We start from the raw sequence: 14,384 nt of genomic DNA, 5'->3' as shown, positions 1-14,384 counted from the left end.
CACCGCTGTTCCGAGAAAGCGCTTAGCTGCTCGAGAACCGTCTAAGCAGTCAGACACCCCCAGGAGCAAGCGCACCGGGTCATGTGGGACCTCCCAACCCAGGGTCAGTGTCAGTTCCAACTCCACCCCTGCCCAAAACGCCGCCAGGACCGGAAATAGCAAGACCATGTGGTAGAAGTCTACAGGAGCGTGATAGCATCGTGGGCAATTGGGGGAGGACCGCAGGCGGGCACTGTAAAGACGCGCAGCAGTGAGGTATGCCACGTGCAAGTAATAGAGTTGGACTAACCTCAGCTTAGAGGAGGTCGTCAGCGTTTTAGGGGCCATAAGGGAGTCCCTCCAGTCTGCGTCCTCCAAGGGGCCCAGCCACCCCTCCCAGCGGGCACGCAGTGAGTCTAAAGATGCGGGACCATTGTTCACCAAGGAGCGGTAGAACCGAGACACCCCATCTCCACCCAAATTCCCCATCATCACCTGGGCTTCTAGAGGACTGAATTCCGGGAGGGAGATGGGAGACGGAATGTGTACGCGGAGCGCATGTCTAAGTTGCAAGTATTTGTATAATTGAGAGGGGTGGAGGGAGAAGCGCTGCTGCAAGTCCGCAAAGGATCTGATGTGGTCCCCCACCCAGAGGTCGCCGAGAAGCGAGATCCCGATGCTGTCCCATCGGTTAAAGTCCGAAAGAGGCGAGGCCTCCCGCAGCCACGTACCACACCACAGAGGCGTCTGTCTAGTGAGTTGCCGTGCGCCAAGCCAAGAAAACTGTCCTGGTGACTGGGGGGGGGGGGGGGGAGATTTTGGGGTATAGGGGCTCCATATAAGTAAGCCTGGAGTTGAGGGAACTCCATCGAGCGAAATATCCACCTGGTACGCCGGGTCGGACCAGCCGCCCGCGAACCAATCATGGATCACGATGAGTCTCGTGGCCAGATAGTAAAGGTGGAGATTGGTGACTCCCATGCCCCAGTCATAGGGAGGTATACGGCAATGCGCCAGGGACATTCGCGGTCTCCCATCCCCCCCCCAGAGAAACCGGGATGGATACCGTCAATTACACGGAACCAGCTCCCTGGAAGATGAAGGGAGACTTTTTGTAAAGTATACAAGAACCGGGGGAAGTACCATGATTTTAAAGAGGGCACTCCTGCCCATGGGATTGAGCGGGAGGGACTACCACTTCTGAAGGTCCGCTTTTGTCTTGTTGATCAGGGGCGTAATGGTCAAGGCCCATTCGAGTTCCGGGAGTAGGGCGATCCACACACCCAAACATTTGAAGGACAGCCTGCGCAGAGGGATGTTCGTCTGCCAATCAAAGCAGTCCCGCGATGGGTGGAGAGGCACCAGGGTGGATTTCGCTGGATTGAGCCGCAGACCCAAGACCCGCTCAAATGCGGAGAGGACCGCCAGACAACGCGGGCCAGAGCTCTCCGGTTCCGCCAGAAAAAGGAGAACGTCGTCCGCGTAGAGAGCGATCTTGTTGACCTGATAAGGGTCCCAAGCCCACCCACGGATGCCGGAGTCTTGGCGAACAAGAGATGCCAAGCTCCATCGCCAGCGCGAACAAGAGCGGTGAGAGTGGGCATCCCCGGCGAGTGTCCCTCCGAATGGGAAATTTCTCTGAGAGCACCTCGTTGATCAGGACCATTTCCGAGGATCTGGAGTAAAGGATGCGCAGGAGGTGCCGGAACGGAAGGCCGAACCCCATCAACTCCAGCACGTCCTCCAAATATCCCCAATCAACCGTGTCAAACGCTTTCTCAAAATCAATGAGAAGCAAGGCCTGATACAGGAGGAGGAGGTGGCGGTGCGCAAGAGCGAGATGGATGCGACGTATGCAGTGCCGAGTGCCTCGGGCGGGTATAAAACCACTCTGATCCGGGTGGACCAGGGTGTGTAAGTGGGGGCGGACCCGCTGAGCCAGGATGGTAGCAAAGAGTTTCACCTCGGTATTGATGAGGGAAATGGGGCGGTAGTCTGCACAGGCAAGGGAGGGTGGTCGTGTCTTCGGGAGAACCACTATGGTGGCCACATCAGTTTTCGACCATGTGTTGGAACAGCACCATCAGGTGTGGGACCAGAAGGTCTCAATAGGTTGCGTAGTACTCTTGCGGGTACCCATCCGGCCCAGGCGTCCTGCCCGAGTGTAGGAGTGAAATGGCCCCATGGATCTCCTCCGGGGAAAGGGGAAGATCTAGGGTCTCGGAGACGTCCGGGGGGGAGGCAGGGCAGCCGGGTCCCGGTCTCCGACAGCACTGCCGCCAGAGAGTCCGCAGGAGGCCCGGCAGCATACAGCTTGGCGTAGTACCCTGCAAAGGCCTGAGCAATGGCCCTCGAGGTGGAATGGGGACGGCCGGCTGCATCGCAGACCTCCGGGATGACGCGGTCCGCCTTGGGGTACGAAATTAGGTTATGGAGCAATTTGCCGTTTTTAATCACCCCAGCCATACACGCGTGCCCACCATTTTCTTAGCGGACTGTTTCCTATTAGTAGTGGGCGAACCTGTAGTTTCAAGGTCTAGGCGCATAACCGTGTTAAAGTCCCCCCCAATCACTGTCTCTTCCCGGGGCAGAGAGGTGACAACATCGCTAACGTTGGTCAAGGCGGTTGTAAGGGTGGCTGGTGGGACATATACTGACACCAAATTGATAGTGTTCCCTCCTAGTGATCCGGACAAAGCGGCTCAAAGGGTCCCTCGTGGCATGGGTGAGTATGAAGGGAAGGTTTCGCCAGATGAGAATTACAACCCCACGTGAGCCCCGTTCGAAGCCAGAGTGCCAAGACCTGTCAAACCCATATCTCGATAGGAAGGGACAGTGGTTCCCCATCAGGTGAGTCTCTTGAAGCAATAGCACGTCAAGTGCGTGTCACTGGGCATACCTCAGGACTGCTGTGCGCTTAACTCGATCTAAGATTCTGTTGACGTTCCATGAAAGGACCCGGAGGGACTCCTTGTTATACGTTGTGTGCGTCATGAGTATTGCACGGGGGCCAGAGGAACATGCAGCACAGCCATCCCGAAAGGGATGAGCTGGGTCGTGAGTAAGTGTATAGTGGTCTCTAGGCGTATGCATTGTGAACATCGCGTGCGTTCGTGCTGGTGTATGGGACGTGTGCTGTAAGAACCTAACAAAGGTAAACCAAAACATAGGACAACGGTCCTAACCCCCCCACCCTATACTTCTGGAATTTAAGCATCTGTTGCCCTAACAGCATCAAAGTTAACAGGCTAAACTGATGTGTTTAGCGCAACAGTTGTGTGGTGGACTCCTCCGTAAATGTGGATGTATTCGTAGCATCCGCAGAAAGTGTCTAATTACACTGAGTCGATGTGAGATCCTGTCTCAACCTCGTGGACAGGCTCAGAGTCCGTGCGTGGCTAAGTTCAGACCACCCATTTTCAGATCTCTGGGCTTCAGGAGAGGTTTGCATCTGTGGAAGCAGTATTGAGAGTTATGGGAGGGGCTTCCCCGATGATCGGTCTTTCCAAGGAGCAGCTCCGTCGCTGCGTCTAGGTGTCTGAAACTTCATGCCGGGCCAAACGGCCCTGGACAGCCAAGGCGGGCGATGCCGAAGTCTCTCCCCGGGTGCCTCGGCCTCTGCGTAAGCGTGTGCGTCTCCTCCGGGCTCCAGGGGATGCCGGTGGAGCAGTTCCAGTCCGGGGTTTCGGAAGGGAGGTTGTGGCCAGAGGCGGAGGGGGTGCTCCTCAGTAAGCCCGGTCTAGGCCAACTCCGGCAATTCAAAGAAGTGGGCTTTGTCTTGATAAAGGACCCGGAAGTGGGCCAGGAACAGCAGTCTATATTGGAGGTTGAGGCCCCGTAGTTTTTGATTGACATCAGTGTACGAGCGCCGTTGAGGTTGGACCTTCCTTGTGTAGTCTGGGAAAACCATTATATTATGCTCTTGGTAGGTCAGTGTGCTTTGGGAGCGGGCTTCCCTTAACATTGCGTCTCTGTCCTCAAAAGTTAAGGATCCTGGCGATGATAGGGTCAGTGCGGGGCTCCCGGCGGTGGTTTGGGTGCCAAGGATCGATGTGCCCGTTCCACTGCAAACCAAGCCAATAAAGCGTCTTCTGGTATCCACGACTTGGCCCATCTCTCGATGACGGCTGCTGCCTGACCCTGCTCAATCCCTTCAGGGAAACCCACCAATCGGAGGTTATTGCGCCTAGATCGACTTTCGGCGTCTTCAGCCCTTCTATGTTGTTCTTTTGTGTGTTTACAGTTGGGACACTTGGTCTTTTAAGTGTTGAACGTCATCTTCGATCGTGGAGAGACGAGATTCCACTTCTGTGATGCAGGCCGTGGCATCACGGAGGTCCTGCCGTATAAGGGCCATGTCCATTTGGACTTCACAAATTTTGTTTTCGACTGAGGCCTGCGAAGAGCTCATAGCCTGGAGGAGTGTGGTGGGGTCCCCCTCAAGGACAGCCTGCTTCTCCATGGCGCCCTCGGCAGGTCAAGATCCACGCCGAAATCAACGCCCTCCTCAAGAAACCCAAATCGGACCCAAAGGACCTCAAGAACCTCCGACCCATCTCCCTGCTCCCATTCCCGGCAAATGTCATTGAGAAGACCGCCAACAGACAACTGACCCTCTTCCTGGAGGAGAACAACATCCTGGATTCCTCCCAATCCGGCTTCCGCAGCAACCACAGCACCAAAACCGCCCTCATCGCCGCCACTGACGACATCAAGACCATACTAGACAAAGGCAAAACCGCGGCCCTCGTCCTCCTTGACCTTTCGGCCGCTTTCGACACCGTCTGCCACCACACCCTTCGCACACGCCTCCACGACGCAGGGATTCGAGGCAAAACCCTGGACTGGATCACCTCCTTCCTCACCGGCAGAACCCAGAGAGGCCGCCTCGTACAGATCCGAAGCCACCACGATCACCTGCGGCGTACCCAAAGGATCATCCCTCAGCCCAACCCTCTTTAACATCCACATGGCACCGCTCGCCAACATCGTCCGACAACACCACCCCAACATCGTCTCGTACGCCGACGATACGCAGCTGATCCTCTCCCTCACCAAAGACCCGGCCATCGCCAAATCTAATCTCCACGTGGGAATGAAGGCCATCGCAGAATGGATGAAGGCCAGCCGCCTGAAACGGAACTCGGACAAGACGGAGGTCCTCATTCTCGGCTCCACCCCCTCCGCATGGGACGACTCCTGGTGGCCGACAGCGCTGGGAGCTGCCCCGACACCCACTAACCACGCATGCAATCTGGGGTTCATCCTGGACTCAAAACGCTCGCCATGACCCAGCACGTCAATGCCGACTCATCCTCCTGCTTCAACACCCTTCGAATGCTCCGTAAAATCTACAGATGGATCCCCACCGAAACCAGAAGAACGGTCACCCAGACGCTCGTCAGCAGCAGGCTGGACTACAGCAACACACACTATGCAGGAACCACGGCTACTCCCCAGAAGAGACTCCAGCGCATACAGAACACCTCCGCACGCCTCATCCTCGGACTACCCCACCACAGCCACATTACCACCCACCTACGAGACCTGCATTGGCTCCCGGTCAACAAGAGGATCACTTTCAAACTCGTTACCCACGCACACAAAGCACTCCACAACGCCGGACCAGCATGCCTCAACGAACAACTGTCCTTCTACACCCTGAACCACCAACTGCGCTCCGCCGACCTCGCCCTCGCTACCGTCCCACGAATCCGCCGAACGACCACCGGTGGCAGATACTCCCACCTCGTCGCAAAGACATGGAACACCCTCCCGGCCCATCTATGCAAAACCCAGGACCTGCTGACCTTCAGGAGACGCCTCAAGACATGGCTGTTCAGCCAGTAGCTGCCTACCCCCACCCTTAGCTCCTTGAGACCCTCACGGGTGAGTAGCGCGCTCTACAAATGTTCTAGATGATTGATTGATTTGATGTGAATTGGTCCATTTTGGTTTGCGTCGCCGTGGGTTTCGGACCTCGGTCTTTACCCATTGTTAAGTGGGAGCAAGGTGAAGGGTCTTATCTGCAGTATGTTTTTGGGTCGCCCGATAGGCCGTTTAGTCTGGGGCTGGCAGCCGTCCTCCGGCTTGCATCTTGACGGGATTCAAGGCCCTTCAGTTGACAGGGGGATCTCCTGTCTCGTTAAGACGGGCGTAGTTTGGCAGCTCATACGGCCGCTGTGGAGGCGTAGGCCGTTCACCGCACACGCTGTCGCCCCACTCCGGTAGGTAGTTGGGAACCAGCAGGGTATCGGGATCTTCACCGTCCTCACCCTCTGGCTGCTGGGACCACGTCTGCTACATATGTGTCATGAGGGAGACCAGGCTAGGTCCTACATCCACCGGCTCTCCGACGATCGCTGTGTCAGGTCTGAAGCTAGCAGTGTGATGGTGGGGCAGTGGTCAGGTCCTCCAGGCGGGAACCCAGGCCTGATGCAGTGCAGTCTGAACGCTCACCCCATTCTAAAGTATCCCGGGTTTAAGAGCAGGGGGGGGCTCAACCCACAGCAGTCTCCCCCTGGATCGCAGGTCTATGTTTTGCCAGGTAACCCAGTCAGCTCATTGCCGCTTGCCCACTACCGTCCCTGAAGCAGCGGAACGGCCTACAGGGCTCTGGATTTACCTGGCGTACCCTGATGTGGCTCAGTCTCCAGGAATCTCCGCCTCCAGTGCATCATGGTTGAGGGGGCGCCTGGCCACAGACCACAGACACCCCCGCTCCGGAAGGCAGTCGCAAACCGGTGCAGTTTCGTCAGTGCTTTACACTAAACCGCCGGTTGCAATCACAACGTAGGGGGAGTTCCCCCCGGTCACTGCCACATCGCAGGAGAGCATGGCCCTGATCCTGTGGCTCCCCACCCTTTGGTGCTTGCTGTCCCAGACCCTCCCAGCGCAGTCCGCCAGTGGGGTTGGCAGTCGGGTCTTCCGCCGGAGCCCAAGGGGAGGGAGCCAAGGCCGGCCGATGTGTGGTTTGGGTGTTTGCTCCACTTGGAGGGTGTCTCGGATTAGAGAAGGTGGAGGGCCGGCTCACGACAGTCTCCACTAGCCCTTCGGCCTCCCGCCCCGATCGGCTGCCCACTTACAGCTTGTGGATGATGGTGCAGACGGCCTACAGGGCTCCGGGTCCGTCAGCCGTCTCCGATGCAGGCCAGCCGCCAGGGGGCCAGGCCTCCAGTGCTGTTTAGTTGGGTGGGCACCGAGGCTCACTCTCGTGTCCCTGATGGTTCTGCGGGGCTGCTTCACTCCAGTTCTCAAGGTGGCAGCGGGGCTCTACCAAAGTTGGCCACCAGGAGGTCCAGTACTTTAGGCCCGTCCCAGGCATGCTGCGCCAGACTTGACACATTCCGCCAGGTGTTGTCTTGTGCCACGCCATCCGGGAACCCCGGTCCGCTCAGCCCCAAGGCTCATCCAAGTTGCCAGAGGCCGCCGTAGGTGGGTGCGTTTGGATGACGGCTTGTCCAAATCTCGTTGAGGGGTCAGGCCACACTCCACTGCAACATTGGCCGGATATTGCAGTCAAGCTCCCGGCCGCTTCAAGCACAGAGCCGATACACTGCTCCAAGCTCAAGTGGTCGCCGTCAGAAGCCTCGGTAGGTGGGTGATTCTTGGTTTTGGTTTCGCCCTGCTCTCGGACGGCAGACCAGGCGACTTCCCGCTGCATCATTGGGTGGTCAGTGCGGCCGAGATCATAAACGAGACAGCCAAGACGCCATGGCCACCATCTTAAGTAAAGCAGCCACCCTCCCCGCAGCGTTGGTACGGACCCTTACGATCGCCTCGGGAGCCACACAGGCCAAGGCAGGTTACCCCCGGTGTCAGTGGGTGGGGCCAGCCAGTGGGTTGCTAATTTCTTCCGATAGACTTATGGGAATTGGGCAGATGACGGAGGGGTCCAGAGCACTCCTAGAGTGCGACCGCCATCTTGACGCTCCAAGCCACACCCCAGCTAAGGAGCATTTAATTGTTCTTTTACAGGTGGAACAACTAGATGCTGAATATATAGCTGATCAGATTTTAAGCCACTTGGTTGCCTGTGATTTCAAACCAGAAGTAATTTTAAGTCAGTACTATGATGGAGCATCAATGATGAGTGGATGCAATGGGGTGTTCAGTCTGTGATACACAGAAGATTAAATATATTACTTACATACACTGTTACAATCATCACCTTCCATTTCTTGTCATACATGCCATCCAGAGTGAACTAAGGGAAAAACGATTATTTGATCTTTGTAATATACTGTACACTTTCTTTCATTGTCATTATCTGAGTCAATGATACAGTGGACCAACTCTTAAACGGCTTCTTGAAATCTGATGGACTAGCCATTATGACATTACAAAATGTGTGGTTAAAAACATTGACACCATTTTGGATCTATCAGACATATATCATCACTGTAATTTTACATTGGAATAGAAGGCAGAAGCTTATGGATTATTATCTCATTTTCAAAGGGAAAATGTTCATGTTATTGAGAAATGTTTACAAGATCTACTTTTAGCTTTAAAACCTGCTAATGTTATGTTTCAGATAAAGCAATCAAATTTGTCTTTTGCAGTGGAAGTTGTGCAGTCCACACTTAGTGCCCTGAAAGCAATGCATGCAGATCCAATGTTTTCTACCAAAAACTGCTCTTCTGTTGATGTGTCAGACAAAATCGTGTGTGTTAATCGTGGACCAAAAAGTAGGAAGACTCAACTGTCGATTTGCAGATCCAGTGGTATTTTCAACAGCTGGACAATCTGCAGATGACTCTGCCTTTTCTCAACCGCAATTGCTCCTCAGGAAAGCCCTCTTGAGCATTCTGGACAGAGCAATAGCTGAAATGGAGATCAGATTCTCCCAGAAGAACACTGAACGTATCGAAGCCATTTCCCACATTGCCTCATTTTCGTGATGTGAACACGTGCACCACTGCTAGACCTAAAGAATGCAGGCAAGCTACCCTTGCAGCAGAACTAACTGTTGCAAAACCATTGTTACAAAACAAAAGTGACAGATGCTACCACAATTTGTGAACTGGTGCATGATTATGCTGATGCTTACCCAATATTTCAGGAAATGTATGTATCTGCACTGGTTATAGGGGTTTCAACCGCAGCCTGTGAGAGCTCCCTTTCAACCCTATCCTGTGTCCTCACACTATTCCAATGCACAACGATTCATGATCGGAAACAAAATGTAACTATTTTAGCATATGAGAAGGAGCTCACAGCAAACCTAAGTATGGATGAGTTTGTAAGGGAGTTTTTAAAGAACAACAGAAAGTAACCTCTATGACTGCAATTATTAGTTTTGCAATTGTCAGGCATGAAAACTGCTGTCAGTTTTCAAAAATACTCCTCTCTATTTTTCCAACGTGTTGCTGTTTTTCAAATTTATTTTTATTTGTGAACGTATATTGCAAAAGAATGACATGAAAATAAAATGTATAGAGTTCATATTGTGCTGAGAAATAAGTGTTGGACAAATTGCAACGAATAGTCAGCCTTTCTACAGCAATGATGTCAAGGCTTTTGTGGGGTAATAGGGACCTCATTAATCCTGAACTACTATTACAATATGCTTAGTATTCATGTGCTTGTGTAGAAGCAGGGCCATCTGGAATTTTGAGGGTTTGCGCTTAGGTGCAGACACTGGTCTTACTTTCAAGTAATCTCTACATGCTCTGTACACACACATAATCTATCCTTTGTAATCATGGGGACTGTTTGGACGTATATATGATGTAATCTAGGGCTTGTAGGCTCCCTCCAGGAGACAAATTGGGCCCGCAGTGGCCCATCCGAATGCACCCTTGGCCTATCTAAATCAATGATACTGGGGCCAGGCCTACAAAGAAGGGGTACTTGACTGAGTTGCTAAGAACCCATTATAGGCCGGGCATTAAAACATCAGGGGTGAAAGGACTCAGCCACTACAATGTAGCCCAGTTATGCCTGCTTGCCCTATGCCCCTCTGAAAGAGATGTAGGCCACTGGAATTTTAACACATCTCTGCTATGACCAAGATATACATTGCATCATCACCCAAGCTGGCCCTCTTAGGTTGTACCATGAATACCTCCGAGCGTACAGCGTCTTGTTTAATTGCTCTTTTGATGACGAAGTGTGGCATGTGTATGGGGGGGGGCCTTAACCCCTGTGGCATGTGTATGGTGGGGGAGCCTTAACCCCTGTGGCATGTGTATGGGGGGAGCCTTAGCCCCCGCTTTTATAACATAGTTATGAACGGATCTATTTTAATGAATAATTGTAGACATATTACTCCATAGTTCCTCACACCCATAGATCCAAACACTTCTGGGATCCTTTATAGTTTTTCTTGGATGGCATGGATAAGGCCACATGATGCATATAGGTCAACTGCAGATCAGGATATCATGTTAGTTTTTTCATGCTCCAATTTGTGTCCTGCACAATGCCCTTCAACTGTGGATTTCAATGTCAATCACTGAAGCCCGTGTGAGCACCAATGGTGCAACCTGCAGCTTCCTGCTTGAACGAATTGAAACCCCTTATGTTATGTATTCTTTTTGAGGATGCTGATAATTTTGAAAAATAAAATACATCTAACGATTTGATGCCGTAGTTCTTAATGTAACTTACCCAAGTCACGGTTTTTCAACTTGCTATCGTGATACGTGTAAGAGATTTTTTTCGTTACCAATGCAGAAATTTGGTTTTTGGACACAGAGAAATGCCTAACTGGATCGTGTACTCACAAACGGTAGAACCATTTAATAGTTGCATATTTTGAAAAGGAACTAATCTACCTTGAAAAGTAGTGACCTGCAGGCTGCTTATCTTTTTTTCCGTTACATCACGCAGTAACACCTGCACAAGAAGGCGACACTAAATCCAAGCAGCGCCAATCTCAGGAACTGCAGCTTCGTCTGCAGCTTTCCTATTGGGCTACAGCAGTAAGTGGGCGTAGCTCCCTGCTTATAAGACGGGGCTCTGGCACAGAATAACAGTAAAACACAGGACGTCACACACGCAGAAGCGGCGACATTGTTTTCCATGGGCCGGCAAACACGTTACTGTGTCCATTGCTCCGGTTCCCTCCCTCGGACACACTGGAGCTTCCCTCACCTCTCGCTGTTGTTGACAATAACGCCGCCACCTTCCGAGTGGTTTCTGTTGACCGCCATATCTGCCAACTGTCAGAGACTAGTGCCGTAGTCCAATGCGCACCAATCACATTGTGTAGATGTAAATAAAAGGTCTGGCAAATCACAGAGCGCGTTGCTACAAGACGCGCCCAGTAGAGGATTGACGAAAGAGGATGCGGCCAACCACAAAATAGACCCATTACGTGCTTAACTGTATAAACTAAAACAAGCATTGGTAAATTCATTAGGTTTCGCCTATGTGATACAGTATACGGGTCTTTCAGGTTGAAGAAAGCAGCATAGGGAAGAAGACAATTACAGAAAGCACCACTAAAAAATGGTCATGCACGACAAAGCAAATACTGAACCCCTGGTTAGGCTAGTGAAGAGAGTGGACATTCCAGCAACTTACTAACTGCATCAGTGAGAGGATGGCCATGGACACACATCTAACAAAGAAGTGGACATGAAGGTATTGAAGAACATAAATCAAGATAGAAAGGCCGCACCAGCTATGCATTGGTGGAAGTGAGGACCAGCAAAGCAGAATGAAAGGCAGTGGGAAGAGTGGTAGGATAGGTGCATAGCTGGGGAAAGTTTAAAAGACTTGCAAGGAGATCCTATGACTACATTGAGGGAGGCAGGGTCCGACATAGGACTAGGACACAGAGGTAGGGATGACATGGGAACCATAGAAGAATGGGGACACTCAGCATCGAGAGCAGGGGCAGAAATAATAGGATGAGAAGCAAGAGAAAAAAACACATGCAGATTAGGTGCAGCATATAAAAGTGTGGGAGGTCAGAGAATCCTGGGATGGAGGGAGAGAAGATGAGTGAACAATGCCACAAAGGGAGAGTAAGGTGTCGGTACTCGAAAGAAGCAAAATCTGCACACTGGCAAAATCGCTCAGTAGGTTAAGGCTCTCCGCTGACGACTGGTGTGATTTGCAGTTTTCATAACCAAAATAAGTTTCCATCTTCCTGACTGGCTGAGCATGCCAGGTCTCACAGCTCTGAAGCTGCTTATCTGTGTTACTGTAATTACTAATGGAAAGGCGCAATACAAAGGAATTCATACTGTAAAGTGACAAATTTGAGCTGGCAGTTATGTTAGAGGCAGGAGGGCAAACTAAAATGTCTACATATCGAACGGACTAAGTACATATTAAAACCTCTTATCCTTGAGGAGATTCCTCAAGTCCTGGGCATCGGGTGATACAAATGCCACACCCCTGTATAATGTAACTGGCGCTCCTGTAAAAGGCTCTAATACCTTTGGGTTGAGTTCACGCTATATTAGCCTGCAAAACAAGAGAGTGGTGAGAGTGAATGATTGTATGCCCAGAGAGGTGGCCATATTAAAGTCAGGCTGTATGCGCACAATGAAGATAATTTATTATAAAAGAGCTGGAGTGAAACTGAGCAGGCACCCGCAGTTTGTATGGGGGGGCGCTTTGATAGCTGTCAGATATGCATTCAAGACCGGAGCAAGCGAAACATAAAAAGGTCAGCTTAAAAAGCAGATGGAAACAGTAACTGGGCCTTGGGAAACTGATAAGATCAAACACACAATGGAAAACAGGAAATAGCATGCTGCAGCCAATTGAAATGGAGGAAAAGTAAGTGACAAGCACGGGAACCAATGAAAAGCAGAGGGGCGTGATGGAAGCCTCTCTTCAGATATATATTAACAATAGATTTCACAAGTACAGTGCAAGCGCTGTGCAATCAAAACCTAAAAACACGCATTAGGCTAATATGCTCATGCGTGCAATACTAAAGAAGTAGGCTGCAGAAATGAAAGTGGAGTGGTTCTATAAGAAGGAATAATGACTGATGGTAACTGTTTTAGCCAGAGGCGTAGCAGGGGGGGCAGTGGGGGGGTCCACCCCAAGCAGCACTATTAGGAGGGTGGTGGCCGCGTGGCGCAGGTGGCCCATCAGTGTCCCCAAATAAATGATAAAGGCCGCCACCACAGGTCACCAGTGCCGCGTGGCTGCCACCCAGACAGTGAGTGTTGTACAGTACACCCACCACACCCACACGTGCGACTGTGACTGTCACTGAGCAGCACTGCACACGTGATGTGCAGTTATGTACGAGCAAGCGCACCTGCTTGCAAATGCTGCAGCGCACGCACCACCTAGCATGGTGGTGGTGGTGGTGCGGTGCACGCTGTGGCGTACCGTGTATGTGGGTCCCAGGGCCATCAATCTTGTAGCACGCAAAAGCGCTACCAATGACTGCTCTGGGCATACTTTTTGGCCAGCCCCCACGCTGTGCTGTTAAAATGCAGCAGTGACGCACGCCACCACCACACTCTCTCTTGAGTGGAGTCTCTGGAGTGCTGGGTGATTTGCAGCAGAACTAACGCCTACGGTAGGGGCCCTGCTACCACTGTAGAGTCTACACAGGAGAGGTAAGTGCTAAACCGGCTATCATAATGATACATGTGAGAAATATTTGTGCCCAAAATTTGACTGTGAGGGTAGTGGTAATATTTGGAGGTCGAGGTGATTGCTGGTGATGGGGGAGGGGGAAATAAGACCTGAGGAGCGAGTAAATGTGAGAGCGATCATGAGAACGAAAGAGAGAGATGAGTGAAAGTGTGGAAGTTAAAAAAGAGGGGTACATCTTAGTTGAAATGGGGAAGGTACTGCTTGTGGAGATGATAAAAAAAAGGTTTAAAATACATGATATCGAGATGGAATGATGGAGTATGTCTAACGTTATGACGTAAAGTTATGCTGTACTATTCGTGCCTGCCTGTGTCAATAAGTAGCTGTACTTTATTATTGTGGGCATTGTTTACAGTAAAGCACACTGCAATCATTATTAGCACCGGCACGTGCCAAAAGAATTTCTGGTTTTTTTTCATTCTTATTATGACCGGTTTGGCACTTGGCCTTTAAAAATAATTTGCACTGCCCGTTAAAAGCTGCTTTTGTCTCCAATCACATTATATTGTGGGAAAACAAGCATGCCAAGAATGTCAGAACACAAAAGCAGTGCAAGTCACTAGGCCTTGTATGAAATGAAATTCTATATATCAATAATCAGCTGGAGGTTTTTGCTCGATAGACCCAAGCTACACAGTTGACTCCATTGGGCTCCAGAGCAAATACATGAGGCCACGGGAGCTTCATTTGCCACTCTGACAAAAAGTAAAGGCTGAGAAACAACCTGGTCAAAGTGCTAAAATAAGCGACGATAAAGTAAATCTCAAGGAGTACATTTTGCTTTCTTATCATTCGGTTTATGGTTTTATCTTTTTTAAGCCAAA

General features: G+C 51.2%; 1 protein-coding gene across 1 annotated transcript in view; it reads right to left on the bottom strand.

The window, feature by feature from the left end:
- Positions 1-11,200, bottom strand: part of WBP2 (WW domain binding protein 2) — a 286,481-nt gene extending 275,281 nt beyond the window's left edge. The window contains exon 1 of the mRNA XM_085616964.1: positions 11,080-11,200. Coding sequence (XP_085473090.1) covers positions 11,080-11,138 — 59 coding nt within the window. The 5' untranslated portion in view covers positions 11,139-11,200. The remainder of the gene's footprint in view (positions 1-11,079) is intronic.
- Positions 11,201-14,384: the final 3,184 nt, after the last annotated feature.

The sequence above is a fragment of the Triturus cristatus genome, chromosome 7 (assembly GCF_964204655.1).
Source record: "Triturus cristatus chromosome 7, aTriCri1.1, whole genome shotgun sequence".
Taxonomy (NCBI): Eukaryota; Metazoa; Chordata; class Amphibia; order Caudata; family Salamandridae; genus Triturus; species Triturus cristatus.
The sequence above is the reverse complement of the archived record's forward strand: the minus strand, read 5'-3'. Positions and strand labels throughout refer to the sequence as shown.